Source organism: Bufo gargarizans, chromosome 8, assembly GCF_014858855.1.
Source record: "Bufo gargarizans isolate SCDJY-AF-19 chromosome 8, ASM1485885v1, whole genome shotgun sequence".
Lineage (NCBI taxonomy): Eukaryota > Metazoa > Chordata > Amphibia > Anura > Bufonidae > Bufo > Bufo gargarizans.
In genome coordinates, this window is record NC_058087.1 from 21,405,502 (window position 1) to 21,432,061 (window position 26,560).

General features: G+C 43.4%; 1 protein-coding gene across 1 annotated transcript; it reads left to right on the forward strand.

The window, feature by feature from the left end:
* Window positions 1-257: 257 nt before the first annotated feature.
* On the forward strand, window positions 258-26,062 carry ACVR1 (activin A receptor type 1). Its single transcript, XM_044303198.1, has 6 exons — window positions 258-312; window positions 1,625-1,771; window positions 8,775-9,050; window positions 13,606-13,803; window positions 20,517-20,647; window positions 24,815-26,062. The coding sequence occupies exons 1-6, from the start codon at window positions 258-260 to the stop codon at window positions 24,947-24,949; spliced, it is 942 nt and encodes a 313-aa protein (XP_044159133.1). The 3' UTR covers window positions 24,950-26,062.
* The last annotated feature ends 498 nt before the right edge of the window (window positions 26,063-26,560 follow it).

Below are 26,560 nucleotides of genomic sequence, written 5' to 3' on the forward strand. Positions count from 1 at the left end.
TATCCTCAGCACTCCCTGACTACAAATGAGCCGAACACGTGTCATTGGGTGCTATATAGCACCCGATGACGTGTTCCGGCCAACCTACCACTGTAATGCCAGTAGCCAACATGGCTACGGCGTTACAGTGAGGGCAGTACTTACCTGCACGTTTATTGGCTGCTTAGCAGCCGTGAAACGTGTGGGGTGGAGACTCGAGCATTGCGTTCGAGCACATGCGGTACTTGGCCGAGTACCACCATGTGCAGAGGATAGCGATGCTCGAGCCGTACTGGTTTTCGGCCGAGCATGCTCGCTCAACACTAAGCGTGAGTAATGGACACCAACTTCTTTGGTAGCTATTAAAAATATTTAAAACTTGAAGGAGTCGAGCGTTTTGCTAGAAGAGTCCCCCATCCATAAGACAATCGTAGAGAATACTTTTACTGGGAGCCGTAGAACTCTTCAAAAAAATAATAATAATATTTTTTTTTAGATGTGTTCCCACTATCACTTCCACAATGTTTCTGAATTTCTTGCATGTAGATGGCGCAATTTCCCATCCAGCTTATTGAAGTCCAGGCTCTTGCAGGGTATATATAGAATTGCACTCTGCAGACTGTGGAGAGAGTAATTTTATCCTCATCGTATGTGTCCTTTTTAAAGCAAAGTTAACTTTTCAACTAAGAAAGTGAGTTTTAATAGGCAAACTTTTAGCCACATTCTTGATTTTTAACACCTGAAAATTCATGACGCAGGTCCTAGTGTTGAGCAGATAAATTTAGCCTGTCCAAGGTGCTTTTATCTGCTAGATTGTTAACGTCAGAACCACCGCTGACACAAAAGCTGCATTATATTCCACTTCTTTATGCACCGAGCATCCAAGTCCTGTAACAAAGCGCTGGCATGGTCCTGGTTTCTTTCACTACTGTATAGCTGCAAGGATTTTCCTATTGTGCAAATCCCTAACATTTTAATGAGTGTCAGTTTATAAAATTCTTGGCAGAAGGGTTCAGAGTTTACTGCACGGAGGGATAATGTAAGACGTATTACCATGCAGTGCCTTAAGAAATATGGGGCAGTGCCAAAGAGATTCAGATTACAATCCTGGAGCCCCATTAGTGCAGATTGTGTTTCGTCTGTTCCTATTAGGCCAAGTTTTTATTTCATGTGTCCTCTGTGGATCATGGGCGATATGCACTTAGTTCTAGTTTCGCCTGGTTCTTAAAAAGGAGACTAAATGGCGGTGCTCTTAACCCCATTTTACCCCCCTTGCCACTGTACAGCCACGCGGTGCTCCATCCTCTCTATATGTCCCGATTTGAGCAAGAGTGCTCTTTAGTTCCTATAGGGAATGAACGATTACAGGGGGTGCCTGGCAGTGACTTATTCCCCTCCTACCTTTTTGAAATATAAAAAAATTCTATAATGACCTCTTCCTCGTGCGGCTGCTTGTTTAACATGCAAGTATATGGCTCGTGACCACTGCAGCCAATCGCTGTCCTGAGAGGTATACCATGTGCCATACATCTCCACGCCACAGTCACTAATTATTAATATTTTTTTTTTATGAAAAAAAATTCATGTTTTTCAAAATTTTATTTTATTTAATTTAGTGATGTTTGTTTTTTCTTTTTTTGTCCAGGTAAGGGTCGGTACGGCGAAGTATGGCGCGGCCACTGGCAGGGAGAAAGCGTCGCCGTAAAGATCTTTTCATCCCGAGATGAGAAGTCCTGGTTCAGAGAGACTGAACTATACAACACGGTGCTGCTAAGACATGAAAACATCCTAGGTAAGCAGCTCCCAGCGCGGCTACATACAGTACGTGCTTTTATGTAAGTGACCTGTCAGCTGCAGACTAAAGGCGTTGCTGCATTAAGTCCCTGACATCCGGAATTTTGGACGTATCCTAGCACGGTCTGTAGATGGAACAGGGCCTGGGTTATTGCGAGTGTCACAGAATTCTTGGCCTGCCCTTTGAGAACACGGTTGAAGGTTGGGTTCGGGAGGATTTAATTAGCAGAAGCCTGTCCTGCATTCTCACCAGATGGTTATAGCTGATGGGAATGCGAGACAGCTACTTGTTTTAGTAACTGTTTAATAGCAACTACTGTTAATGGAAAACTACCAATTTCCATCTCCCCGGGCCTTGGCGTTGTCAATCTGGTGTGCGTAACATTTCTTTTTAATTGATATGCATGGGCACTGCCAACTGTAAGCCTCATATTTCTTGATATCTTATCTCAGGAAAGTAAAATTAGTGGTAGGCGCTTTAAAAATCTAATTCAGACTTTTAACCATTAAGACTGGGCTCACAAGAGACTAAAAATCCAGCAGAAGAATCTGCTACAGTTTTTCCTGCGTTTCCACAGCCACATGTATTGCATTCAGTTTTTGTGTGACAAGCAGACCAATGGATTTCATCCTCTCCATTGCAAAATGTGAAATCTGCAAGAAAAATCCACTGTATAAGGCCTCATGCACATGGCCGTTCCCGTATTGCGGCCCGAAAAACAGCAAGTCCACAATACGCGGGCACTGGCCATGTGCACCCCGCATAACGAGGAAGGTCTGGTGCGGAACAGAGGCATGGAACCCCACAGAAACCCCACGGAGTGCTATCATGGGGTTTCTGTCCGTGCCTCCGCACCGCAAAAAAGAAGTGCATGCACTACTTTTTTGCGGTGTAGACGGACCATGGACCCATTAATGGGTCTGGATCCGTCTGCGGAACCTGCACAGTCTGGATCCGTCTGCGGTCCCCAATGCACGGAACGGTCGATCAATGGCCGTGTGCATGAGGCCTAAGGCTAGTTTCACACTAGCTGTAAGTTCTTCCCGACAGGCTGTTGCAGCAGATCGTGTCCAGCACAGCCGGATGCTACCTGATCCCGCTTGGAGCCCATTGACTATAATGGGGCTCGGCGGGGATCTGGCCTGTGTCCGGCATTAGTGCGGAGATTCCGCCAGACAATAAACATAAAGTTTGTGCGCCACTGATTGAGTTTGCAGCTCTGCATCAGAGAAACACAACTTTCACCGCTATAAAGACCTATTAAAAATGTTTCTTTCTTGGGCCAAATATTGACATGACAGTACGAGATGGGGAATCCCTTCAAGGGCAAGTTCACTCTTACAACACCTGTTCATACTGTGTGGCTGAAAACTGTCCGTTTGTAGGGTATGCAGCAATTATTTCTCAGGTTGCTATATAATTCTCCAATAAGCCTGAAAGGCATCATGCAAAAGCTGCAAAACAGTTTTCTAAAATCGTACATCTTGGTCAACAACCTTATCCTATTCCTGTTGTCTGCGACTTTTTCTAACTTTACATTAGTGGCATTTAGGCCACAAAACATATTTCAGTTTTGCCACTGGCTTTTGTATATGGCCGATGGGTAGAATGTGGCTTTCGAATCTGAAGACCCAGACTTTAATATTACGTGCATGTGTGACAGATCACATATGTACTCCATCACAACCATCCCACCAGTGTATCGAAAATGAAATATGGAGCAACTTTTCAAACAGGAAATTTTTCATCAAGACTGGATGAGGATCCAGCTCTGAGGCCTCTCCTTGGTAACAGACTACAAAGAAATGCTGTGTAGTCAGATCGTGCAGTCATGCCTTCTTCCATATTCCCCCTACTTCTTTCTTACAGAATATATGTTGGCAAGGATTAGGGGACTGATGCAAGGGGGTATGACTGCAGAGTCTGACTACACAGGTTTCCAGACTGACGCATACGTCTGCATAAGGGCGGTAGACAAAAAAAAGATGATTTTAACGATGACCTATTTCATATTTGCTCTATTTTCATTTTGCCTTTAATAATACCACTTATAATCACATTTAAAAGCCTAGAGCAATGGTGGCGAACCTATGGCACGGGTTCCAGTGGCCGCACTCTGTGGGCACCCGCACCCTGGAAAAAGTCTATGGTGTACCAGTCTATCCCTTAGACTTTTCCTGCCATTCATCAGCGCAGGGGGCACCATGAACAGCACAGGCAGCGCACTGAATGTAGGCAGGATATTATTGCTAAATGATAAAGTACATGGAATATATACTATACTGGACTGTAGTATTCAGGTTAAGTTGCCATGTAGGCACTTTGCGATAAATAAGTGGGTTGTAGGGTTGCAGTTTGGGCACTCTGTCTCTAAAAGGTTCGCCATCACTGGTCTAGAGTAAGGCCTCATGCACACGGCCGTGTTCCGCGGCCGAGAGCGGACCGTGGAAACCCGGCCGGGATTCCTGCTGACAGCATGAGCGCACGGCGTCATTGGTTGCTTTGACGACGTGTGCTTCATGCAGCCGCTGCTGTACAGTAATACACGGTCCGCTCTCTGCCGCGGAACACGGCCGTGTGCATGAGGCCTAAGTCAGGAAAGCGGTGCTCTTCTTGCTCTAGTCTTCAGTTCTGCAGTTAAGCATCTTCTTCCTGCTCTCTATTACACTAGGTTTCTGCTTGCTTGAGTTCTGCCTACTGAACTATCTCACTCCCAGTTTTCCATTTTCTAGCAACCTTTTGTTTTTCAAGACTCTGCATTCCAGGCGTTATGTTTTCTTTTCCTTCTCATTAGTTTTGGCTTTTCTTCCTGAGTATCCTTGCATGTTCAGACAGCAGTGCAGCAAAGCAAGAAATTGTTGCTTGCACTTAGGTTCCGGAAACGCAGCATCCCTCTAGAAAATCTGTTCAGCGGTGTGCACATCCTCAGTGAGTTGGGCTCAATTGTAGCGTTCAGTATGATCTCCACTCCACCTTGTCCTGTTTTACAAGCAGGCTCTTACTGTCTGAGCAAGCTCGTCTATTGCTGCGTGTTCTCACTTTTTATTAGTGGGATTAGGTTTTAACGCCACGTGTACCAGTAAACAGAAGGCGAGGTGCAGAATGAGTCTGTACTTGAGAAAGATCACACAAGTCTCTGAAATATGCACACTTGGTTACAGAGATTAGCTCTGGGATTAGCTGTCTATGGAATAAATAGATTTATTATTTTTCTTATATATTTTTCTGAATTTTTTTCATGACATGAATAATCTTGCTTGTATTATTGCACTTTCGTGTTTGCTTACTGTGGTGTCTGTTTTCTGCTTTGTTGGGGTCGTCTTATGCAAGTCTACCCCCCCCCCCCCCTTCCCAAATCCAGTACCTGAACATAGAATTAATAAGCACTCCCTGTGCAAGTGAATTGATTCATAAACTATTTAAAGGAAATATATTTGTTACAGTGGCGACTCACCTCCTGTTCCACTCCTTCAGGTGGGTCTTGCCGGCAAGGGTTCTCCTGCTCTGCTTGTAGGGTTTCTGCTCTCTCCGGCTCTTAAAGACCAGTATGCACATGTCTTAATTCTCGCAAGCCAATGGCTGGTCTCATTGGGGTACTTAAGGCGCCTTCCCCTGTGGGATAGTACCTGAGCAACAGGTTCTGCTAAGATGTCTGTTTTGTTGGCTGCCTGTATAGACTTTCTGCCCGTTTCCTGGATTGTGAGCATGTGCTGCTCCATATTGACCCTTTGCTGCTATCCTGACCTTGGACTCTATCAGCTTCCTTGTACTCTGTCTGTTCTTGGCCTGTCCCTGACTATGATAGTTCCTGACGCCTCAGTGCCCTGCACTGGTGTCTCTTGACCCATGGATCAAATGTCAATCATACAGAGACTACTCTAGGAGGTAGCAACCTGGTGGTTCCCCTGCAGTGAAGTCCAGATCCCTTTATAAGGGTTAGAGGGTGAATAAAAGGGTATTACCAGCCTAATGCCCTTAGGAGTAGCCCAAAGCCAAATCATTGGGTTGACAGACTATCTCCAGACCCACTGTTGTTACAGTATCAGTTTAATATATATTTTTTCTTTACTAATTAAAGCCAGATATTGACACACATTACTTTTTTAATAACGTTGTAAAAGTAAAAATCGGTGCATTTCAGCCTTACCCCTTACGCAACTTGGGACTGCCCACAAAATGTCCTAAAGTATTCACCTTAGGTGTAGGGCTTCCATAAATCCAGCCCTTTTACTGCCCGATTTGCTGGATTTTCCCGGCAAGTATGGTGCATGCTGAGCCATCTTGTCTGACCTTCTGTCTGCCCTGTTCAAAGATATGATTTGAATTAGCCACATGGACAATAGGAAACTGTAGACTGGGGATGACTCATTGACTTTTATGGGACATAGTTATGCCTAGAACTGAGGTCACTGTGGAGAGATGGGGTGGAGATGACTTGTAGGGGATGTATCTTCCCTCCCAGCCTACAGTCACCAGTTCTGCATGGAGGTGGGGGGACATTGAAAGCGGCAGAAGTTCAAGCTTGCTCCCCAAGATGACCAAGCTGCTGCCTATCACTAGCACAGACTGGAAACATTGACATGGATTGTCTGCACTTACTTGATTTATGGCCACCCTAGGTCATGTCCTGTTGCCCTCAGATTGGCCAGCACTGCTGATTTGAGCAGGACTGGACAAGGAGAAAGTGTCTTAGAGTAATGATGCCCAGTCTGCATTAAGTGAGTTGAGAAGCAGTGCAGCCATTTTGGATGACAGAAGGGGATCCCGGGAATGAACGGATCAGCAGCTGAAAAGTTAAAAAAACGTTCTGTTCATTCCCTTGTTTATGCTTTTTTTTTTTTTTAACTGGAGGATCGCTTTAAAGCTTTTCCAGTCGGTGGCTGCAGATGCTTTAATGGAATTGGGAAGGGTGGGTGCGATGGAAAACAACAAAGGTTGTAAAAATGTCACACAGCCTTTTTGGAAATGATTCTATGATGCACGATTGGTTTGCAGTGGCATACTTGGCCAAAAGTTTCTAAGTGTAGAAAATATTCCATGTTTCCCAAAACTGCTTAAAGAAAATTCACAAAAATGGGGGGCCAAACCCATTAAAGAGTTAGTCTAGGAGTATGCAGGTCTTTATCAGAGGCAGCAGAGGCCACCCTTATACAGGTCCTTCTAAAAAAATAAGCATATTGTAATAAAGTTCATTATTTTCTGTAATGTACTGATAAACATTAGACTTTCATATATTTTAGATTCATTACACACCAACTGAAGTAGTTCAAGCCTTTTATTGTTTTAATATTGATGATTTTGGCATACAGTTCATGAAAACCCAAAATTCCTATCTAAAAAAATTAGCATATCATGAAAAGGTTCTCTAAACGAGCTATTAACCTAATCATCTGAATCAACTAATTAACTCTAAACACCTGCAAAAGATTCCTGAGGCTTTTAAAAACTCCCAGCCTGGTTCATTACTCAAAACCGCAATCATGGGTAAGACTGCCGACCTGACTGCTGTCCAGAAGGCCATCATTGACACCCTCAAGCAAGAGGGTAAGACACAGAAAGAAATTTCTGAACGAATAGGCTGTTCCCAGAGTGCTGTATCAAGGCACCTCAGTGGGAAGTCTGTGGGAAGGAAAAAGTGTGGCAGAAAACGCTGTACAACGAGAAGAGGTGACCGGACCCTGAGGAAGATTGTGGAGAAGGACCGATTCCAGACCTTGGGGGACCTGCGGAAGCAGTGGACTGAGTCTGGAGTAGAAACATCCAGAGCCACCGTGTACAGGTGTGTGCAGGAAATGGGCTACAGGTGCCGCATTCCCCAGGTCAAGCCACTTTTGACCCAGAAACAGTGGCAGAAGCGCCTGACCTGGGCTACAGAGAAGCAGCACTGGACTGTTGCTCAGTGGTCCAAAGTACTTTTTTTTGGATGAAAGCAAATTTTGCATGTCATTCGGAAATCAAGGTGCCAGAGTCTGGAGGAAGACTGGGGAGAGGGAAATGCCAAAATGCCTGAAGTCCAGTGTCAAGTCCCCACAGTCAGTGATGGTCTGGGGTGCCATGTCAGCTGCTGGTGTTGGTCCACTGTGTTTTATCAAGGGCAGGGTCAATGCAGCTAGCTATCAGGAGATTTTGGAGCACTTTATGCTTCCATCTGCTGAAAAGCTTTATGGAGATGAAGATTTCATTTTTCAGCACGACCTGGCACTGGCTCACAGTGCCAAAACCACTGGTAAATGGTTTACTGACCGTGGTATTACTGGGCTCAATTGGCCTGCCAACTCTCCTGACCTGAACCCCATAGAGAATCTGTGGGATATTGGGAAGAGAAAGTTAAGAGACGCAAGACCCAACACTCTGGATGAGCTTAAGGCCGCTATCGAAGCATCCTGGGCCTCCATAACACCTCAGCAGTGCCACAGGCTGATTCCCTCCATGCCACGCCGCATTGAAGCAGTCATTTCTGCAAAAGGATTCCCGACCAAGTACTGAGTGCAGAACTGAACATAATTATTTGAAGATTGACTTGTTTTGTATTAAAAACACTTTTCTTTTATTGGTCGGATGAAATATGCTAATTTTTAGAGATAGGAAATTTGGGTTTTCATGAGCTGTATGCCAAAATCATCAATATTAAAACAATAAAAGGCTTGAACTACTTTAAATGGTGTGTAATGAATCTAAAATATATGAAAGTCTAATGTTTATCAGTACATTACAGAAAATAATGAACTTTATCACAATATGCTAATGTTTTGAGAAGGACCTGTACATTGGTTGTTTCTGGTATTGCAGCTCAGTCACTTTAAGTCATTGCTGTCGTATCCGTATCGGACAGCCTGTAAACAAGACGCTGCTGCTTCAGGAAAAAGCAGGCAGTTTTTTTTTTGTTTTTGTTTTTTCTAACCCTGGACAACCTCATATACTGTATATTATACATGTTATATAAGATTCCATTAGATAATCAGATTTTTCTCTTCTGATATCTCTGCTTTTCTCTTCCCAGGTTTCATTGCCTCCGATATGACTTCAAGAAACTCCAGCACACAGTTGTGGCTTATTACGCACTACCATGAAATGGGATCCCTCTACGATTACTTACAAGTAACCACATTAGACACGGTGACCTGTCTCAGAATTGTCCTTTCCATAGCCAGCGGACTAGCGCATTTACATGTGGAGATTTTCGGTACGCAGGGGAAACCTGCTATTGCTCACCGGGATTTAAAGAGCAAGAACATTCTAGTTAAGAAGAACGGACAGTGCTGCATTGCTGATCTAGGTAACGTTCTCCGTCACATCTACTAATCCAGGAAAATGGGGGCAATATAAGTGAAATGTGTGGTTGCATATATTTAGATGAAACCATTTTGGGTGACTGCACCAAAACTCATTGCACAGGATACCTAGAATCTTTTGGTTAAGGCACACAGGTTAAAGAGGTTATCCCATGGATCATGTGAAAAAATGAAAATCAGACATCATATAGGACATGACAACCTGTTTCTAGCAAAGCTAGAACCAGCCCTGTACCTCACATGGATCCAGAGATTTCCCCATTCATTGCTCTGTTAGATTTATATCATGCTGACAGCTCAGGGGAGTGTCTATTCTGCTACAGCTCAGGGGGTGTGTCCATGCTCTACCTATCACAGATCAGGGGGCATGTCCATGCTTTCCCTATAACAGTTCAGGAGGCAGTTAAAGGATGAAACGGAGCATGGGGTGCACCTAGCTTTTCTGCTGCCTGAGGCGAAAATAGAAACTGCGCCCCTCCCATGCCAGATTATCAACCTAACCCCCTCCCTATGGCCCTACTGTTAGACATATTTGGAAAACATTACATACAACGCTACAACACATACAGGGTAAGGCTACTTTCACACTTGCTTTCGGGGTTCCGCTTGTGAGTTCCGTTTGAAGGCTCTCACAAGCGGCCCCGAACGGATCCATACAGCCCCAATGCATTCTGAGTGGATGCGGATCCGCTCAGAATGCATCAGTTTGGCACCATTTGGCCTCCGTTCCGCTCAGCAAGCGGACACCCGAACGCAGCTTGCAGCGTTTTGGTGTCCGCCTGGCCGTGCGGAGCCAAACTGATCTGTCCAGACTTACAATGCAAGTCAATGGGGACGGAGCCGTTTGACGTTGACACAATATGGTGCAATTGCAAACGGATCCGTCCTCCATTGACTTTCTATGTAAAGTCAGGAGTCCCTATTATACCATCGGATCGGAGTTTTCTCCAATCCGATGGTATATTTTAACTTGAAGCGTCCCCATCACCATGGGAACGCCTCTGTTAGAATATATCATCGGATTTGAGTTAGATCGTGAAACTCAGATCCGACAGTATAGTCGAACACAGGCGTTCCCATGGTGATGGGGACGCTTCAAGTTAGAATATACTAAAAGAACTGTGTACATGACTGCCCCCCCCCCCTCCCCTGTATTTAACTCATTGGTGGCCAGTGCAGCCCCCCTCCCTCCCCTATATTTAACTCATTGGTGGTGGCCAGTGCGGCCGCCCCCCCTCCCTAATTAAAATGACCGACCCCCCCATCATTGGTGGCGCCGCAAAGACCTTTCACTTACCAGTAGGAGGAGCGCCCGGCCAGTCACAGACATCGCAGGTAAGTATAATGCTTCTAACTGCTAAGTAACCATGGCAGCCAGGAATGCAGTAGCGTCCTGGTTGCCATGGTTACCGATCGGAGTCCTCATTTTAATTAGGGAGGGGGGCTGGCTGCACTGGCCACCAATGAGTTGAAAACGGAGGGGGGGGAGGGGGGGGCAGGCCGCACTGGCCACCAATGAGTTGAAAACGGGGGAGGGGGGCGGCTGCACTGGCCACCAATGAGTAAAATACAGGGGAGGGGAGGACTGGCCACCAATGAGTTAAATACAGAGGGGGGGGGAGGGTCTGACCCCTGTTCCCTGGCAGCACCTGCCAGGCAGTAGGGGGCAGTCATGTACACAGTTCTTTGAGTATATTCTAACTTGAAGCGTCCCCATCACCATGGGAACGCCTGTGTTAGAATATACTGTCGGATCTAAGTTTTCATGAAGCGAAAAATCTGATCTGAAAAAAAAAACAGTTATGCAGACGGATCCGCTCCGAACGCAAGTGTGAAAGTGGCCTTATACAGTGCCATATACCTATTACATCCAGTGATGTAGATTTGCTCTTTCCTTATCTTCTCCATTTGAACCAGACCACATGATGATTTTTCAGCCATCTCTGGTCTCTGCAGAGTTTGACACACAGACCTCTTGGTTTCCTACTTTTCCATCTTCCCAATTTCTGAACACCTCATCTTGTGCTCCCCAATACTATACTGCAGAAACAGATAATTCCTTTGAAAATACTATTACCGCACAGATGATGCCCCCTACAATGATGATGCCACACAGTACTCTAAAAAATAACTGGGCCCAACAAATAGTGGTTTTGACAGTAATAGTGTCGTAGATATAGTGTCCCCCAAAAATAATTGTGCTAAGCTGATACTATGCCAGGGCACCCCCACAGTATTGGTCATCCCAAAAGTCCCACCAATAGATATCATTCTCTGCCAGAGTGCCCTTAGTGTTAATAGTGCCCCCATTGTGCCTCTGAAGTAATACTGCCCTCATAATGCCCATACTAGTAATCATATTCCCGATAGTCCCCCAGTAGTAATAAACCCACTATAATGCCCCCAATAGTAATAATCTCCCTTTCAATGTGTGCCAGCACAAAGAAAACCTTGTGTGCCAATAGAAAAAATATCTTGTGTGCCAGTATAAAAAAATGTCCCCTTATTACATGTGACAGTACAAAAAATACCTCCTTATTTGTGCCAGTATGAAAACTTTTATTGCCCTCAGTTGAATGAATACCCCCCTTATAATGTACGCCTACTAGAGGGAACAATGGGGCAGAGAGACATCGCTCCCATGACCCGCTGCAGCATTAAACTTTATCGCCGTCCTGAAGACAGAAATACAGTTGACTGTGCAGTTGAATACCCCCTTTTAATGGAAGTATGCCCTTAAGGTTCCATTCACACTTCCGTAAGTGTTCTGCGGATCCGCAAAACACGGACACTGGCAATGTGCATTCCGCAATTTGCGGACCGCACATCGCCGGCACTATAGTAGAAAATGCCTAATCTTGTCCGCGATTGCGGACAAGAATGGGACATGTTCTATTTTTTTGTGGAAACGGAAGTGCGGATCCGCAAATGCGGATGCGGACAGCACATTCCGGCCCTATTGAAAATGAATAGGTCTGCACCCGTTCTGCAAAATTGCGGAACGGATGCAGACCCATTTTGCAGACGTGTAAATGGACCCTAACTGACAGATAAGTGTCCACTTTTTTCCCTCTATTCTCACGTTGAAATGCAGAAAGTGTCCACCAGATGGCAGTGTTTGTAAGAGTTACTATGGTCTGTATGTTTTCTCGGTATACAAGGCTAAGACTATAGACCAGTGACTGCATACAAGGGGGAATTTATCATGAAGGGGTCCATTTTGCTTTGTCTTTGTTTCTGTAATTTGCGCCAAATTTATCAAATGGCTTGCGTTGTTTGATAAACTTGGCACATCATTAAACATAACATTTTGTCTAGAGCTCTTGCGCTAGTTTGTGTGCCCACCTTCCTACTGGAGTAACTTTTAAAAATTTCCAGTTAATAAATATAATGTGCAATTAATTCACCTAACGTTTTCCAAAGAGGGCACGGTTAGATTTGTTAATTTGTGTAAAACCGGCAAAAGATGCAATTTCTTTTTTTTTGGGTAAAAATTTGTGCTCAAATATTTGTAACTGTTCTTGTAGTAAACAGCCCCATCCGCTGAACAATGGACGGAGCTCGGTAGTTTCCAGCACCTGTTTCTGGCGCCAGAGCTACTTCAGGACAGCTGATTGGCGGAGCTGCTAGGTGTTGGACCACCGCCGATCGGATATTGATGGCCTATCTTGAGGATAAGCCATATGTATAAAAGTACCGGAAAGCCCCTTTCATTGGTTATCTATGGTCAGATCCCAAAATATAGTAATTGCATATTAAATTCTGTATTTTTAGCATTGAAAACTATTTCCTAAACCTACTTTGAAATTTCTTTAATGGGAATCAAAGTATTCATTAAATGTATTAAAAGGGAATCTGTCGCCAGCGACCTCCCTATCAAAAGGTTTGCATAGACACATAGCTGTGGTTCACCTTATTTTAAAACAGTTTTTCCTTTGTTGATCCAAGATCCGTTCCGGAGTTATGATACTTTTTCTTAATATGCAAATTAGGCCTCTGATGCAATTAGGGCGTCGCCATTGCTCTTGGTGCACCCAAGCTCCACTCCTTTCTGCGGCCAGCCCCTCCTTTGCTGCTTTACCATTGCCTGGCTCTGTCAATCAAAGGAACCAGGGAGGGTCCGGTCACAGAAATGAGCGAAGCTTGGGTGCAACAAGAGCAATGGTGACACCCTCATTGCACCAAAGGCCTAATTTGCAAAGTATGGAGAAATTATCATAATTCAGGAAGGGAGGCTCTGAGTAACAAAAGAAAAAAAAAAAGGATTTTAATCAGGTGAACCACAGCTGTGTCTATGAAAACAGTTTGATAGGAAGGACGCTGTTGACAGATTCCTTTCGGACATCCAGTAATGCGCTTGTTACCAGTGCAGAGCTGCAATATAATGTGGAATTACACCAAATGTATATTCTCTGTTACAAGTGCTTTTTAAACACTGACCGTCCACTAATCCAAAATACTTTATAATTCGGCACCTGTCGGGGCCCATCTTATCGAATGTTACTTGTCGGGCTCTAACTCCGAACTCTTCCATTTCAGGATTGGCCGTGATACACTCACAATCAACCAATCAGCTCGATGTCGGGAATAACCCCCGTGTAGGAACCAAGAGGTACATGGCTCCCGAAGTCCTCGATGAGACGATCCAAGTGGATTGTTTTGACTCTTACAAAAGAGTTGATATTTGGGCTTTTGGCCTGGTCCTCTGGGAGGTCGCCAGACGCATGGTTAGCAACGGTAAGCTGTTTGTGTTTTCCGTCTCGTACCACGTGTTCACACTTTATTTTTTTTCCTCCCCCTGCTAGCTCAGACATTCTCAGAAGCGTTGGCTCAGACAGCTATTTTGAACTTTTATAAAATGTTCCTTATGTTTTATTTGGGGTCGAACTATCACCCAGTTTTAAGGATCGTCTTACTGTTTTTGTTTTGTTGTGTAGTGTTTGTTTGTCTGGCGCGTCGATCCTGCCAACTTGTAGAAGATGGGCATTAAATGAATCCCCTAGATCTATCTGATAGAAAAGAGTTTTCTGAAAAAGTAATTAAAAAATTACATTTTTTACAGTTTTAGAAATTCAATTTGTTATATTGATTGGCCCTTTTTTGTACTTTGTGTCCAAGTACTTTTTGTACTGAATATACAAGTTTAGTATTAGAACCTGCCGTGTCTATTATAAATCAATAATGTTATCTATATTGAATGGTATTTTCACACACTTGATAGTGGAGATGAACTTTGATTGTTTTTTGAATGTTTGTTCAACTAGGAAAAAAAAACTAGGAATAAATTCAGTTTCTTAAAGGGGTAGGCCCATCTCCGAACTCATTGCACATCGCCAGGGTATGCCATCAATGTCATATAGGAACATATGCTATCATATAGGTACAGGTCCCAGCTCCTATCTCCAGAATGGAGCCCCCAAAGTCCACCCTCCGTTCACCCCTATGGGAGTCCTGAAAATAGCCAAGCTTCTTGGCTATTTTTGACAGTCCCATAGCAGTGAATGGAGTGCAGGCTGCAGTTGTGCGGTGCACCCTCCACTCACCTCTACATGACTTGCGAAAATAGCCGAGCACACACGCTCAGCTATTTTGGAACTTCTATAGCCATGAATGGAGCATGCTAAGCTTGTACAGTGTGCGCTCCTCCACTTTGGGGGCTGTATAGGTGGTACCCGCACCTATCGGATATTGGTGGCATATCCTAGTGAAATACCATCAGTGTCTGAAATGAGCCTACCCTTTTAAGGCCCTCTTGCGCAGACCAAGGATCAGGGAAATTATTGGCAATGAGTGTTCATACAACTGCTAGTTCCCAATAATTGCTTTGTATAAAGGTGTAGCCGATTTCCCCCCCCCCCTCCCCCTCTAATAAACAAGTAATGACTCCTGATCACATCTTTAAAGCAGGACCTAAAATCCTCTCTTGCCGCCAGGATCCCCATTCTTAGAGGATGATTGCTGCATGTAAATGAAGCTCTCCCCTCTGCTCAAAAGTAGGTAATTAAAGGGAAAAGAACAGTTCATTCCTGATAGTTACCTGTGTAAAAGGACCCTTAGTCTTGGTTGCATAGATTCATGCATATAATTACTACTGATCTAATGTAGCCAGAAATGATTTGTGACCTGCATATTTGGAGTCTCTCCATCCCCTCTGCTGCTTTCTGGAAGTCCTTTTTCATTCCCCTTGTTTGCCGAGTGGGCAAGCCCTTCCTGGCACGGCCCGGCCGAGATCTCGCACCTGCCTACTGTTTCGCCGGTCCGGCGCATGCGCACTAGTTGAATCGATGCTATGCCCACAATAGGCATTGCAGTGTGCATGCCCCGGCCTGGTGAAGCAGTGCGCAGGCGCGGGATCTCTGCCGGACCAGAGCGGGCAAAGGAAGAGGCTGGGAAGGAATAAGGATGAAAGAAGGCAGAGCAGCCTGGGCTCCTACACACTGAACACCGCCCTTGGGCACTTGCGAGTGCTCATTTGCTTATGAATTAAACATAGTTTTTTTTTTCCTGCTTCTCTATGTCTTAAGAAAATAACAAAGGTGCCATTGCATTCATGTATAGGTGTGCTACAGAGCCATGTAAGCACTGTATATGGCCATATGGAGGTGACGGACTCCCTTTAATAAGCTGTGTCGCATTTTGTCTTTTGAAATTGCTTAACAAGTGAATTTAAATATATAGTTAATATTATATATGTTTTTGGTTGGACCGCGCTGTTTCAGGAGATCACGAAAGAAAGTTTCTTGCACCAGAACCATTTAGAAAAAATTGGACATGGGAAAGCATTCAAGCCACATAAAGCTTCCCTCTCTCCTTTCTCCGAGCTTCTGTGGAAAACCAAAGGTTGCGACAATAGTGAAGCGCCTTCACATGAGTTGAGATAAAAGTATTTATTATACTCACAAGCTCCGTTCGATAACCAGCAGTGTACAAAAAGATAAAACGCCCGACCCGGGTTTCACTCCAAAAAGCTTCATCAGGGGCTTCTAATCCACCCATTTCGGGGCGGTCTTTTAAACTCGTAGGTAAGTATACACCCACCTCCGTACATCGTCATATCTTATTACAACTCATTATTCCATATTTAGATACATATACATAAAACCACAAATGATACCAATATGTTATCGTGAAAAACCTCATTTGTTGCGCGAATCTAAAACAAACTATATTATCCATTGGAACTCCCGTGGTTGGGCTTCATTCATAAAATCCTCCTCCCACGTCACCCCCCACATGATGCACCTCACATGCTCACTTTGGGCCAATCCTGGACTTACTTCCCTTACTACCCAAGATCCTAAAACTATTTTTCTCATTCTCAACACTCCCACGTCGTACAATACCGCCCACCTGAAACTCACATGTTGCACTTGACCCAATCCTGGATCACATTGTCTTGCCGCAGGAGGTCCTTCAACTCCCTTCCTTTCTTACAACCGTCACAGTTCCTCCCACGTAAGACATGATTTTAATCAAATTCAACATTCATCCCCTTTGGTTGCAAGGTGTCAATCATAAAGATCCATTCCACCTCACGTTTGTTAATTTGCATTACGGTATTTCCACCCTGCCAATGTGGCTTCACCAGCTCAACCCCGGTAAATTGTAGTCCACCAGGATCTTTTTGGTGTGCCATCTTAAAATGCATCGAGACGCTGTGTGTTTCGAGACCCTTTCTTACATTCCTAATATGTTCTTGGACCCTTACCTTTAGTTTCCTCATTGTCTGACCTACATATTGAAGGCCACATGGGCAATCCAACAAGTAAACGACCCCAATGCTCTCACAAGTAATCTGTCCCTTGATCTGAAAGAGGACCTTTCACTAGAATAAAACTTCTAAACTAACTATACAGACATGGAGAGCGGCGCCCAGGGATCTCCCTGCACTTACTGTTATACCTGGGCGCCGCTCCGTTCTCCCGGTATAGCCTCCGGTATCTTCATAGTTAGGCTCCACCCAGGGGAACCTGTCGGCGTCTCATTCTCCCATGCTGTAGCGCTGGCCAATCGCAGCGCTCGGCTCATAGCCTGAGAGAAAAAAAAGACTCTCGGGCTATGAGCTGAGCGCTGCGATTGAAGATACCGGAGGCTATACCGGGAGAATGGAGCGGCGCCCAGGTATAACAGTAAGTGCAGGGGGGTCCCTGGGCGCCGCTCTACATGTCTGTATAGTTAGTTTAGATGTTTTATTCTGGTGAAAGGTCCTCTTTAAGGCCAAAATTTAATGTACATTTTGTAGATCCCTTTTCCTATTATTTTTTTTATTTTTTTCTGCAAGGAAGGCAGAAACCCGCACCAGGTAAAAAAAATATTTTTTTCCCCCTTTTTTTTTTTTTTCCTCCTTTCTGCTCTTGTCCAGTATAAAACTATAAACTAATAGAGTGCGGAGACTTGGGGCTTTTTTATATATCGCATCTTGTTGTATAGGAATTTCTTTACCTAAATAAATTATCTTTTTGTACACTGCTTGTTATCGAACTGAGCTTGTGAGTATAATAAATCCTTTCATCTCAACTCATGTGAAGGTGCTTCACTATTGTCGCAACCTTTTGGTTTTCCACAGAAGCTCGGAGAAAGGAGAGGGGGCGGCTTCGTGTGGCTTGAGTGCTTTCCCATGTCCAATTTTTTCTGAATGGTTCTGGTGCAAGAAACTTTCTATTGTGATCTCCTGAAGCAGCGCGGTCCAACCAAAAACATAACTCTTGTATGTGAACTGTTACCCACTTCAATATTGGGACCTGTGACGCTGGCATCATAGGCAACGTGCTACGCATTTTTATTTATTTAGTTAATATTATATGTTAATTGTAGAATTTTATTTTCTTTCCCGTGGGTACAGAATAAGAATGTTTTGATTATAGTTTACTTCTTGGTTTAAGTTGTTTCCATTTTTGGTGGGAACAAGTTGTGCCGACTGCCTTCCTAAGAACTGATTATAATGATGCCTTCGGGCTCAGTTGTAAGTGCACTACCCAGGCTGAAGAACATGGCGAACACAAATTCCTTTCTACAGTAGTTCCCGTGTGTGAAATATTATAGACATGTGGTGGGTAACACTGGAACCTGGGCCGGTGTACATAAGAAACTATTCATCATGTTGCTCTGATCCCCAAGTACATGGGTCCTTGTAGTGAAATTATATATGACAACGCCAATGTCACTTTGCATATACATTTTAATGTATGTGTTCTATACACATTGATAATTACTTATATGTTTATATTGTATTCACTGAGCTTGGATCTATATGGTTCAGTCTCTACAGAACTAATACAGGGAATGGACCTGGACTGGTCTGCTCATTATATTCTAAGGCATCATGCACATAACCCTATTCTAGTGTTGTAATTGGACTCTTGTAGCCATAAAGCACCTCAATAAGCATTACCTCTGCAATACGGCATCGCGCGGAATGCTTACAATTCAACATGCCGCTACGCAGCCTCCTGCGTGAGTCCTCTACGTGCATGGGAATGGAGAAGCGCTTTTAACATGGATTTTATCTAGTAGTGTACAATTTATAGAAAAATGTCTTGCTCTTGCCACTTCAAAGGCCTCTGGCTAATAAGTAACAGTAAATCCACAATGTGTAATCCCTTGACTGTCTCATTAATGAGAATCCTCCATATCACTGATAGCACTCATACTTATCTGCCTATGTCCTTGGGAAGTCCATATTTTTATTTTATTTTTACTTTCCAGTTAAAGGGGCCATTCACAGCAGCTGGAATAAACAATTTTGTCACTTAAAGTGGTTGTGTCACGTAGACCAGCCTTGTTCATGAGTACAAGTAGCTCCTGTTCTGGAGGACCTGAGACGTTCTTGCATTACATGAACAGACATTCATCTGAATGGCTACCATGTAATTCTCCATTTACTCTACATCGGATACGGTAGGGGAAATGGCTGGCTGGCCACGGCTTCCTCTGGCATAATCACCTGATTGTCGGGCATACCGGCTGTTTTTTGAGAGGGGTTGTCTCTGATGAGATGACCCCTTTATGGATTGCATGGATTATCTGCAAACTGATTGAAGCAGTGCTTACATTTGTAATTTTGTGCCCAGTGAATGTATCTGCATAGTACATATCCAAGGTAGACCAAATCATTTACATCAGTCATGAGTCTAAAAGGCCACCAAAATAAGGTGCCCTCTTGATTGTGTGCCCAGTGTTCAATCTCCTTACAGAGTCGCCACAGGGGAAATAAGACATTACATAGTTTATTGATTTCAATATGTCCTATCTTTGTACAGGATCTGCTTTCTGCTACAGCTAACCGATTCTGGCCCCGCTGTAGAGACTCTATTAAACAGGTTTTCCCAGACCAAGAAGGTCCTGCAAAGCCACCATAACCATGTATAACTTAGAAAGTTTATAAAATACTCGCCGTTTCAAAGTTGCATGAATCAGCCTTCCGGGAATCCAGTCACATGACTTTACTGAAAATCCGGCTTCTGCCGATGTTATGTCCTTTACCAGTTTTCCGGCCTGGGCTATGGACGGGAGGTCACTTCTGCTGTGGATGGGACCAGATCTTTATCTCTCTGTGGAATATGTGTAAACTCTTGAATCCACATGCTCCAGGGAGAGGGATGGGCTTGGGCCCATTCAAAGCAGAAGGGATGTCCCGTCCATAGATCAAGCTAAAAACCTGGTAAAGGATGTGATGTCAGTGGAAGCTGGATTTTCAGAAGAGGAGCATCACAAGAGGCTCCTCCAGGCAACTTCAGAATGGTAAGTATATTACAAACTTTCTCCTACAGGTCTGTTATGTGTAATTATGGTGCCTTTGCAGGACCTGCTGGGTTCTTTTACAATCCACTTTACTCATAGTGCCTTAATGGGGTGTTTCAGATTGGGTTATATATCTATGCACCATAAAAAAAATTGAGTATACTGTGTTATGCCTACAGTCTAGCCTAAGGGTGTGGAGCATGACTCAAATTCATCAAAGAGTAAATCTGTGTCATGCACAAACACTAAGTACCTCCATTAGTTATAACACATTAGGACGGGTTTACTAATAAAATAAAAATTACGAGAATTCTGGTGCACATGTTGTGCGCTATTTATTAAGTGTAATTTATTAGGTGCCTTGCTCAGCAAGTGGGCATGACTTAGCTACAAAGGAGGCATGCCTTATCAGAAAGGGGCATGGCTTAAGTTGCGATACCTTGCGCCCAGATTTATTTAAAAGTAAGCTAGCCAAGAGTTGTCTAGAGTTGTCAATGAGTAGAACCACTGTCTCGTCCCAGCTTATAGGGATAAGGGGAGTATCGCCAGGACAGGAGCTAAAGACCTCATTGACTATAAGGAGAGTATGTGTGGTGTTATATATATTTTTTTCTTATATGAAGACTTAGAGGGACACTTTTTGGGGGAATTATAGATTTCTTTACTGGGGTCTACCTGATTCTTTATTACCGCATTTTCTACTTTTCTAGGTATTGTTGAAGATTACAAACCCCCCTTTTATGATGTTGTTCCTAATGATCCTAGTTTTGAAGATATGAAGAAACTTGTCTGTGTGGATCAACAAAGACCAAACATTCCTAATAGATGGTTTTCAGACCCAGTAAGTATTTACACCTTTTTATTTTTTGGCATAGGCAAATCTAATTAGGAGGTATGATTGCTGTAAGGCTAGGGCATCACAGGGGGATAGTCACCTGAGATTTGTGGTAAAATCATGGTGTTGCCTAAGGGAGTATGTGGGGAGAAGGCGTTGGGGGAGCTTCATGGAGGAATTCTGCTTTGACCAAGGTGTTTAGGGCCAGGACAGTGAACTGATTACTTGCCAAGTTGAATAGCTTCCTTGTCATGACTTGTGTTGCCACAATTCATGGCGATTTAGTTTCCCAGTAGGAAAGAAATTTGCAAGCAACCTTGTAAAAGTCACAAAAAATCAACCTGGGATTCTGGAGATTTATTTCCCCACAGGGAAGCCTTGAAGTTACTTATGAGATGTAGTGATGCTGTGATTTTACCACATATTAAAGGTGATGCTGTGTTGCCAAAGCCCTAATGCTTTCTGAATATGCAGTTTCCACTTTCCGAATATGAAAATACATATGTCATCTCTCAGCCATGTCACATATTTTCCTACTTAAGTGCACAATGAGTTACCTGCATTAACTACACTCATTGACAAAAGGAAAAAAAATAATGCGCCCAGATGTAAATGTTGGAATGCTGCAAAACTCTGTAAATGATTACAGGTATGGTCTGATTAGACACTGGGTCTTGCCACAGGAGGGCGTAAAAGTGCTTCCTCCGCTGCCCTATAAAAAGGCTCTCAGAGGCTACTTTTTGGTAGTGTACCTTTTCGTGAGAGATCGTTGACTGCTAGACAGTTTGCCCAGTTGACAGACTTTGAGAGGGGGGTATCATTGGACTGAGAGAAGCAAGACTGTAATTTCGATGAATTGCCTGTCATCTAGGCCACTCTGACCTAGCTGTTAGGAGTTGTTGGGAGCAATGGTTAAGTGAGGGAACACACGGTGAACAGGCTCTGAATGGCCCAGACCTCCAGTAGAGAGGATTGTTTGATCCACTGATGACCACGAGCAGCTCCCTCTGTTTCGTTTTCCACCATCCAGACACAGATGGCACCTTCATTACATACCCCCATCTCTGCCTGGACCATTTCCAGGCACTTAGCAGAAGGATATATGACAGGGATGGACAACCTGAGGCTCTCCAGCTGTTGTAAAACTACAATTCCCAGCATGCCCAGATGCCCCTATCAGTCTACGGCAGGGGCATGGTGGGAGTTATAGTTTTACAACAGCTGGAGAGCTGCGGGTTGTCCATGCCTGGTATATGGTGCACCCAATACATGTCCTGCCATTGACAGACAGCCACAGTCAACTTTATTTGCAGTGCGGTCTTGAAGATGAAACCTGGACTGAAACAGATTGGAACTGTATCGTCTTTAGCGCTGAATCTAGGTACTGTTTGGGATCTGATAATAGTTGGGTTCAAGTATGGAGGTCTTATGGTGGTCGTTTCTATCCTGCCTTCTCTGTGGAGTGACACACTGCTGGTGTGGTGATCGGGGAGCCATTGCATATGACAGTCAGTCACCCATGGTAGTGATACAAGGGACAACAACAGCTCAGCCATATGTGCAGAACATCCTGCAACCACATGTGTTGCCTCTCATGGCAGGGCTTCCAGCTAAATAATACTCGCCAACACACAACAAGGGTAACCAGGATTGTCTTTACCAAATTGCAATGCTTCTTTGAGCTGCCCAGTTGCAAGATTTATGGCGAATCGAGCATTTATGGGACTGAGACACCAGCTTCGGCAAACTGTGAGTTTGCAGTATCTAGAAGCCCAGCTGCAACATCTGTGGGCAAATGTACTGCAGGATACCATACTGAACCTGTATGCCTCCATGCCCAACAGTATCTCATCTTGTATCCAGGCTAGAGGCGGTACAACAGGGTCCTAGAGCCTCCTTTCAATTGTTTTCTCCTATAAACTACTCCTTTTGCTGTAATATTGTAGTCACTTAGGCTACTTTCACACTGCCGTTTCTGGGTCCACCTGTGAGATCCATTTCAGGGCTCTCACAAGCGGCCCAAAACAGATCAGTTTAGCCCCAATGCATTCTGAATGGATAAGGATCCGCTCAGAATGCATCAGTTTGGCTCCGTTCAGCCTCCGTTCCGCTCTGGAAGGAGACACCAAAACGCAGCTTGCAGCGTTTTTTTGTCCGCCTGGCGATGCGGAGCCAAACGGATCCGTCCTGACTTACAATGTAAGTCAATGGGGACGGATCCGTTTACATTGACACAATATGGTGCAATTGTAAATGGATCCGTCCCCCATTGACTTTCAATGTAAGTCAGAACGGATCCGTTTGACTTGCACTTAGACTTTGTTTTGACAGAGTAATGCAGATGGATCCGTTCTAAACGGATACAAGCGTTTGCATTACAGGTGCGCTTCCGTCTGTGCAGATACAAGACGGATTCGCACCTAACGCAGGTGTGAAAGTAGCCTTACACATATCATCATTACATTCACACGCAGAAAGTTTCATTCCAACAACTCCTTCTTGGTGTTTAGTATTTTTTTTGTCAATGAGTGTTTTTAAAGGCTATCACACTTGTGCAACATGTTATTATTTTGATGCATCTAAAATGGAAAATATAACAATTTTGCAATAGGTATAATGAAAAAAATGTTCCTACTATTTTGTTTCAATTGTGCCTATGCAGACTGGGTCTCCATTGTAACAGACCACAAACTAACTCTTTGTGGTCTGATCCTGCAGTCATATTCTCTTTTTAAATTTTTTTTTTTTTTATATCCTACCTAATGTATACGATCATAACTAGGGATGAGCAAATCGACTTTGGATGAAACGTCTAAAGTCGATTTGCATAAAACGTCATTCTAATACCGTACGTAGCAGGAGCCCTATACAGTATTAGAATGTATTGGCTCCGATGAGCCGAAGTTATTGCTTTGCGAAGTCTCGTGAGACTTTGCGCAATAACTTCATAAATTAAATTGTACTGTAAAAAGCCATTTCCAAGTGGAACCGAACCAGAGTTGCCGCGACGGATCCAGATCTGTCTACACCGCAAAAAAAAAAAAAATGGAAAATGTTTTATTTTTTTGCGGTGCAGAGGTTTTGAGAGAAACCTCACGGAATCACTCTGTAGTGCTTCCGTGGGGTTCCATGCCTCCATTCCGCATTGCGGACCTGTTCACATCCGGGCAACGGCCGTGTGCATGAGCCCTAATGCTGACAGATTCCAATTAGCAACCAGTAGGGGTTAGGCCTATTGCACACGACCGTATGGCTTTTTCAGTGTTTTGCGATCCGTTTTTCATGGATCCGCTGTTCCGTTTTTTGTTTCCGTTGTGTTTCCGTTTCTGTTCCGTTTTTCCGTATGGCATATACAGTATACAGTAATTACATAGATAAAATTGGGTTGGCCATAACATTTTCAATAGATGGTTCAGGAAAAAACGGAACGGAAACGGAAGACATACGGATGCATTTCCGTATGTGTTCCGTTTTTTTTGCGGATCCATTGACTTGAATGGAGCCACGGACTGTGATTTGCGGGCAATAATAGGACATGTTCTATGTTAAAACGGAACGGAAATACGGAAACGGAATGCATACGGAGTACATTCCGTTTTTTTTTGCGGAACCATTGAAATGAATGGTACCGTATACGGAACGCAAAAAACGGCCAGTAAACGGGGGAAAAAAAACGGCCGTGTGCAATAGGCCTTATAATGGGCAGTTCATACCTGGCACTGGGTGGTAATTTACATTGCTAAGGGTGAACAGAGACCAAAGGCAAGGATTTGCAAAGCCATTCACTATTTTATATAACTTTTCACTAGCTATAGAATCTGCTCGGGCCCCAGTGGGGTTCCCAGTGATCTAAATTTTAGCATTGAGCCTAACGATAGGTGGGTGAAAAATATTCTTTTTTAGTTTTATCTTTATTAATTAAATTTTTTAACAGTGTGTGTGTTTTTTTTTTTTTTTTTTTTTTACATTTTTGTCAACTTTATTTCTATAATTTACAAATACATTGTAAAATCTCAAAAAAAAATTACCGTAAACAAAAACTTAAAGGTAATTTTATTAAATATGCCATCCATCATATGTTGTGTTTTTATTTTTTATTTTATTTTTTATTTTTTTTTCTCTCGAAATTCTCATTTCCCCCATTTATTTATATTTTTTTTTTTTCCTCCTCAGACGCTAACATCCCTGGCTAAATTGATGAAGGAATGCTGGTATCACAACCCATCGGCAAGACTCACAGCCTTGCGCATCAAAAAGACTTTAACCAAAATCGACAATTCCTTAGATAAACTGAAATCGGACTGCTGAACGTCAGTGAAAAAGAATCGGACACAGTGCTTGATTGCCGAGGTGTAGACTTTTTTTTTTCTTCTTTTTGCAAACTGTAACTGTAAAAGCCGAACTTCTTAACACATAACCTGCCTTTTGAAGACAATCCTGCTGTGGGTGTCTCAAGATATGGCCTACAATTCCTATAGCAGCAACCTGGCAGGATCCTGGCTACAACAGTCCACTTGCAAAGATTTAGACCCATGCAAATGACTATGGGAGTGGAGTGGAGGGGAGGAATTTTGGATATATTTGGGCATTAAAAGCTAAATTTTTGGAAGCGGAAGATGTTCCCCCGAAGCCCTCGGCCATTCCCAAGGAATTCACATGGATCTTGGCAGATTTTAATTAGCAATATTTCCTGTGCGTCTCCGTTCTATTGCACTAGAAATTCTTTGCATTCCTTGCTTGCACTGTAAAGGTTTAATTTAATGACAGATGCCAAATATATGGTTGACAGTGTACGGATCTGTGTTATGAATTACACCAATTCAGTTCTGGGGAATGATCTAAAAAGCCTGAAATACAAGTCGTCAGCATTAGCTGGATTTTACACGTGTACTGATGTTTACAATAATGCTGAACATAAGAATTATTTTTTTTTTGTAATCTATAAAAACTTCAATTTTATTTATTATATGTGCACTTAAGTTTCCAAAAAACAAAACAAAAAAAAAAACTGGACAGTGCAAATGGCTACCGCTATATATTGTTTTCTTCCAGCTGTTCACAACTCCTTTTGTATCACGCGACGATGAGGAATAGTCTGTTTTCTGTACGATCACATTGCAAGTTCACATTATTATTTCTTCTCCATCTTGCGAAGCGAGTGGTCTCGTAATCTGTTGTCGCTCTCCTCGTTCCCGCCCGCATTTTACTGACATAGGAAATGGGAAACAACATTGGGTTTCAATTTCCAGAGACAAATTCTGGAGGTGGGAATTCGGGGAGGAGCACGGGAGATGGCTTTCTTTTAAGCGATATGATATGTTGCATTGTAAACTCTGCCAGAAGATAACTATTTTGTTTTAATCTACTTTTTGTATTTAGTAGTTATTTGTATAAATTAAATAGAATGTTTTGAAGACTAAATTAGTTTCTTTTATTTGCTGTATTAAATAAGGATATGGTATTCATATTTTCAGCTCTTTTTGTGTCCCTATAAAAGTTAATTTCCTTTCCTGAATCGGACTTCCCATTTTGTAGTTTCTGAACTACTTTCAAGTGTCCAGCTAAGGCTAGGTTCACATTACGGTATAGTGTCAACACAAAACATGTGGATATACAGACTGGTCCTTTTTAAGCTCCTTTCACACTCGCGTTTGGTGCGGATCCGTCATGGATCTGCACAAACGCATCCGTTCAGATAATACAACCGCATGCATCCGTTTAGAACAGATCCGTTTGCATTATCTTTAAAATGAAAGTCAATGGAGGACGGGTCCGTTTTCTATTTTGCCGGATTGCGTCAGTGAAAACGGATCCGTCCCCATTGACTCACATTGTGTGCCAGGACGGATCCGTTTGGCTCAGTTTCATCAGACTGACACCAAAACGCTGCAAGTAGCGTTTTGGTGTCCGCCTCCAAAG

Bases quoted from the DNA above. Each gene is read 5' to 3' on its own strand.
- ACVR1 (XM_044303198.1), top strand. From the start codon at position 258: ATGCTCGAGCCGTACTGGTTTTCGGCCGAGCATGCTCGCTCAACACTA. The intron at 1,772-8,774 runs GTAAGCAGCTCC...TTCTCTTCCCAG, and splicing joins AAGACATGAAAACATCCTAG to GTTTCATTGCCTCCGATATG. The intron at 13,804-20,516 runs GTAAGCTGTTTG...CTACTTTTCTAG, and splicing joins CAGACGCATGGTTAGCAACG to GTATTGTTGAAGATTACAAA.